General features: G+C 31.2%; 1 protein-coding gene across 1 annotated transcript; it reads left to right on the top strand.

Moving 5' to 3' along the window:
* The first annotated feature begins 3,417 nt into the window (after nt 1–3,417).
* Nucleotides 3,418–4,176, top strand: LOC130934724 (F-box protein At2g35280-like). Its single transcript, XM_057864264.1, has one exon. It carries the CDS (start codon nt 3,418–3,420, stop codon nt 4,174–4,176), a length of 759 nt encoding a protein of 252 aa, XP_057720247.1.
* Nucleotides 4,177–6,000: the final 1,824 nt, after the last annotated feature.

Raw genomic sequence — 6,000 nt, 5'->3', positions numbered from 1 at the left:
AATGGCTGAGGCTGTTGCCCAGTTTAGAGGCTATGGCACCTCAAAAATCAAATCAGTGTCTGCCTCATCGGTATGTAATCTGCTTCATTTTATCACAATTTTCTGATTTAATTAGTAATTGTTTATTGACATTATATGTGTATATGAGAAAATATTAACCTCCTTAATGCTAACTGATAATCAAATTTCATACTAATATACATGAACCTAGCATGCTTCTTTTTCAGGTTAATAGAGGCGTGAAGTCCCCATCTGACATATCAATGATATCACTAGATTAGTTCAAACACTAAAAATTCATCCTGTTTCATTCAAAGATGGTGTCAGATTAACACTTGAAGCTGAAGCCAAAAATTGGAGCAACAAAGATGTCCAATGATCCTTTGTTAGCATTTTGAGTATGGCTGCCATAAAAGTGAAAACTATGCTCTCTCAGTGCTCTGCTTTTCTTACTGCATTCTTAATGTTGTAAACTAAACAAACCTGAATTCTTGATGAAGTTAAACCAAGCCAATTTGCTATTGGGCATCTTTAATTTGTTTGTCAATGTATCATTTTCATTTTTGAAAAATAAGTTGTATTGAAATTCGTTCATGTGTTTTTGCATGTATTATGTATCCAAAAGAAATATTGGACCTGAGTTGCTATATATATGTCAAGCGAAGACAAATGTTTTTATAGCTCAATATGCTTTCCCATAAATTTAAGACAGACTGCTCAATGCTCATTATGCACAAAAAAATAACAAAAAAAAATTAAATAAAAGGGATTAAAGGATTTGATTACCACTTATTTCACCGATGCAAACTGCAAAGATAACCAAGATGTTGATATTGTTGGTTTTCAAGATCAAGATGCCTATTTAGCCCCTTATTGGTTTAACACTTCAATGGATTATCAATTCCCAGTTCCCTTAGGACAGCTTCTACCTCAGTAATTACTAAAAAGAAACAACACCCTCTTAGTCTTAATTCTTATGCACGTTACAATGTGCATAATTTCATTTTTCGTTATATGATTAAAAAAGCATGCATGTCTAATTGAGGGTTTTCACTTTTCTGTAGTTTCATCTTTCTATAAAATTAACTAAACAAAGATTCCGGCAATATGCTAATACGCTAATACGATATGGGCTTGTAAGCAAGTCATTTATGATTATTGTGAACAATGCATAAACTTCTTGAATAGACAATCAATGGAGTGTATACATTTCATTTTCTGAGAAGTAATAACAAACAGCATCAAAATACAAACGAAATTCATATATATTAGAAAAGATATGATGGGTACATCAAATTCTAGACGTTAGTAGTAAAAAAAAAACTAGTGACTGCTATTAACAATTGGCCTGAATTGATGATATTCCTAACCGCATTGTTAGATTTCCATCTTCCAGATCATATTATCAACACTGCAATTATGAGATTTCTCCAATGCTTAACTGACAGAACCTGTACTCAAATCTACTGGGGGAATGAAGCAATCTACTGAGAGACCTGGGACATTGAATGCAACCTCTTCAATTGTCCACGCCTCTTCCATTTTTGTTTTGGTATGGCTCATAGCCATCTCCCCAAACCTGAAAAGAGTTACCACAGAATGCCCATTTTTGTTTCATCTGCCAGAGCACAAATCCACCGGACTCCACGCACCTAGAGGCATTCCGGTTTTTCACTACTCTAGTTGCAGTTTCAAACTCAGAAGCTACCATCCTCACCTTTCACATTGCATATGCATTTCTTATTGAGTTCTGCAACTTCTGCCCTCCAGCGGCAGCAGTATACTGCTGCAATATGTAATAAGCAGATGAAGTTTCCTGCAAGCATAGCCAAGAAGAAACACAAGACATCAAAATCACTAGTTTAGATTTTGAATAAAACATTAACATTTATTTTCTGATGCAAACAGAAGAATTTGGCATCCTTAACAGTAGAGAGGTACATCCAATATACTTTACAGGAAGTGAAATGAATTTTAACTTTTATACCAGGACTTGATCTGCTTGACAAGTAAACTAATCTCAAGCAATAAGTTAAGTTTTGTTACAGCACAAAGAACCCTTATAGAAAACATCTAAAATCCCATATTCTCTGCTGTTTTTTTTTTTTTCCAAGCGTAAAACTGAAGCAATAGAGAAAAGGTGCTATTGATTCTTACTTTCAACTGGTTATCCGTTTCAGTAGTAACAAATAAAAAATAGAACTAGAACATCATGAACAGAACCATACACACAGAAATTGAAATCATTATCATAAAAACAAATTTCAAAATTTTTTAACCCTCATAAACAAAACCCAAAAAACAATTCAAACAACCAAATAAACAGAACAAAAAAAAAATAATTGAATGAAGTCAATGAAACAAATTCATATAACAAACCTTAACAAAAAATACGTAGAACAGAAAAGTTTTTGAATGAGTTCAATGAAGCAGATTCATACAACAAGAACATAAAGGGAACAAAAAATAATGAAATCAATGAAGCAAATTTATACTGAGGCTGAGACTGCATTGGAACTCTGGAAGTGGAGGATGAAAGGGGAGAGGGAGCACCACGGTGCTGACGACGACGCTCAACTCGCTGAGATCCACGCCATCTCTCGTTGCCTGCTAAGGACGACGCCGCTGAGGAGTGAGAACGACGACGCCCGCGGGTGTCACGACGACGGCGCACTGAGGCTGATAACGAAAGACTCGAAGAGAGAAGAGGGATACTGCGAATGAACGACGGGGACAGAAGGGCTAAGAACGACGGAGATGGGCAGAGATCGGCAGCGAGTGCTGGGCTGGACGGCAACGGCGACGACGAAGATCAGAGAAGAGTGGAGTAGGTGGTGGTGGCTCTTTGGATAGAGAGGGGAATGTAGTAAGTTTACACGGAAAGAAATTAGGGTTTTATTGGATGAATTTTAAAAATATGTGCGGTAAAGATAAAAAAATGATAATTAATATTAAACCCTCATATGGTCATATTTATAAATTATTTATTGTGTATATATGAAAAATTCAAAAGAATTGAGTTTATTAAAGATAGATCCCATTCTATCTTATTGTTTTATTATTTTATCATGTTAATATATATATATATATATATATATATATATTCCATTTTTTTCTCTTAAATTATCTTTTTGTGTTATCTATATGTATTGCTTTTTCTTTTTTCCAAAATATTGTTTTCTCCCTCAACTAATCGTTACAAATATAATTTGATATCTTTAATTAACACAAAATTTTGGAAGAATCACTTTTTTATTTTGTATAATATTGTAAAAAATCTTTTTTGATTTGTCAAATCTATCTAAACCTTTTTAATTTTTAAAACCATTCTATCTTTAAATAAATTATTATCTTAATTTTGAAGAATAATAATCACACCATCTATTATAAATAGAACACAATACAAACTTCAAAACAATGAGAAGCATAAACAAGAACATGCAAAGACCAATGTTTAAGAAGAAGAGTAGATTATCCTCTTCTTCAACCATAAAATCACTCCCGAAAGAATTATTGGTGGAGATAGTTGCAAGTGTAGCCTCTCATTCATTCATTGACCTCCACAACGTGAAGAAGAGTTGCAAGGATCTTCTTGAAGCTGCGGAAGACAACTATGTTTATCGACGAGTCTCTCTGGATAAACTCTCCTTCATCCCAAGGTCTTCCAACGATAAAGAATTGTCATTCTTAAAGCGTTGCAAAGAGAATCAAAACACAGAGAGCTTGTATAGAGAAGGGTTGCGAGAATGCTTAGGGAATGAGAACACAGAAGGTCTTAGACTTTTGGATATGGCGGCTAAAGAGGGTCATAAAGAAGCAAAATATGTGTACGGCATGATCTTGTTGTGTTCATCAAGACAAGATGAAAAGTTGATCGAATTAGGATTACGGCATTTGCGTTTCTTGAGAGAGTCTAAGTGTGTTGTAAAAACAAGGAAAAAGGTAGAAGAATTCGTTAGAATAATAATATGGAAAAACAAGAGAATGGTTATTAGTAGGATAAATAGAAAATTACCTTTGTGTCCCTTCAAGAACACATGCAAAGGATGGAGAGTGAAGAAAGGACGATGGACACTACATGATGATGACGACGACGATATTGTTATTGACTCGTGTGAATATTGTAGATGGGATTACGAGTTAAAGTTTTTTTATAGGTTGATGAACATCAATTAGTTCTAACTATATAATTCATCATGGGATTCTTTATTTTTTTTTTTGTATTAGTTATCTTATATTACTAAGATTTTGGAAGTTATATTATTCTTACGACAATAGATACTTTTGTTCATTGCTTGTATTTTTTTTTTTCTAAGATAAATCAGTTAAACAAAATATTTAAAGATTATGGAAGTTGAACTATGAATCAAATATAACCACAATTTATAGGATTTGTTTGGATGAATTTTTAATTTTTTTTTATTTTAAAAATTTTATATTTAAATGTCTAATACATTTTTTTATTTATTAATTATATTTAAATATAATAATATAAAAATATCTCAAATTAAAATTAGAATCATTATTACATGCTTCTATTGCCGCTAAAAAAAATTGGATAGAAATTACCAAAAAATATCATATTTCAAAAAACCATAAAAAAATTGTTTATGGGCCAACCAATAGATAAAAGGTACACATGTGATGTACATAAAGTGTATCACATCTATTGGGTTAATTAACTAGTTTTTGCGCACTTGATTCTTATATTGTGAGAGACTTATAATAACAAGTTAACAACGTTGGAAATCTTTCCTTTCTCGCTGTTTTTCTTTTATTTCCTTACAAAAAAAAAAACATGAAACACGTGTCTCTTTTTTCTGGTTAGCTAGGTGTTTTATGTAAGAGAAAAAGAAAGCTTCTCTTTCAAATGGTTTAGTTTGATCATCCTCTAAACTGTTTTCAGGATTGAATTAATTAAGATAGGCGAAGTACAAATCAAGAATTGAATCTCTTAATCAAATTTTTAATTGTAAATCACAAATTTTACCGAATTATATAATTCATAAAACATAACATAATATAATATTATACTATTAATAAAATAACATTTTAGATTAATAATTCACAAAACCATCAGCATAATTCATTATCAGTCATGTATAATATTAAAAAAAACAAATAATTACTGGTATAGGTGTAACAAAAGACTTAAAATCTCAAATACCATCAAAATAGCAAATAGTATCTCATAGGTAAGCTAACATTGGCAAAATATATATCTATCTAATCCCCAAGAATCCAAGATCAAAGTCATCACTTTGAGTTTTTTCACTATCATCATTGTCATCAAGCATTATTATTGCCTCGTCATCTTCGTTTTCACTCTTATATCACTATCTCCCAAATCTTTTTCTTCATAGTCTTCAATCATAATCCCTTTTCCTTTATTTCTCTTGTATCATGATGCTTTTCTTCTTATCATTCTTTTTAGCATTGACATTTGCATTGGTATTCTCTTCTTGTATCATAATGTCTTACCTTTTGTAACTCTTGTTGACATTGGCATTCTCTTGTATCACAATGCCTTTTTTCGTAAGGTTGCGAGAATTGGACCCATCAATAAAAATTATTGGTTTATTAATTTATTAGTTCGATATCAGAATTTAATCGAAGTTTAACTAATTTAATTAAATATTAAATAAAATTATTAAAAAATTAATTAAAAATTTAATATATAATTTTAATAAATTTTAACTTAATAAACTTTAAAGTATATAACTTCGAGTATTGCAATTGATGAAATTACAAACAATAACAAGAAAGGCCATTTATACTGTTACAGCAATAAATTTATAACAATTATAAAGATATCTAAAATTACTAAAGATCTCAACTACAAATGTATAATGCAATTTAAAATCCTGAACTCAAAAGGTATTATCAGTTGAATCTTTCATATACAAAGATTTGCTGTCAAGCTTTGTTATACAATAAAAACTATGTTTGTGCTTCTCGTTGGCATTTCACTCATGGTTGATTCAAGAAAGTTGGTGTCTT

This window comes from Arachis stenosperma, chromosome 6 (genome assembly GCF_014773155.1).
Source record: "Arachis stenosperma cultivar V10309 chromosome 6, arast.V10309.gnm1.PFL2, whole genome shotgun sequence".
In the NCBI taxonomy this organism is placed as follows: domain Eukaryota; kingdom Viridiplantae; phylum Streptophyta; class Magnoliopsida; order Fabales; family Fabaceae; genus Arachis; species Arachis stenosperma.
This window is presented reverse-complemented; position numbering and strand designations above follow the sequence as displayed.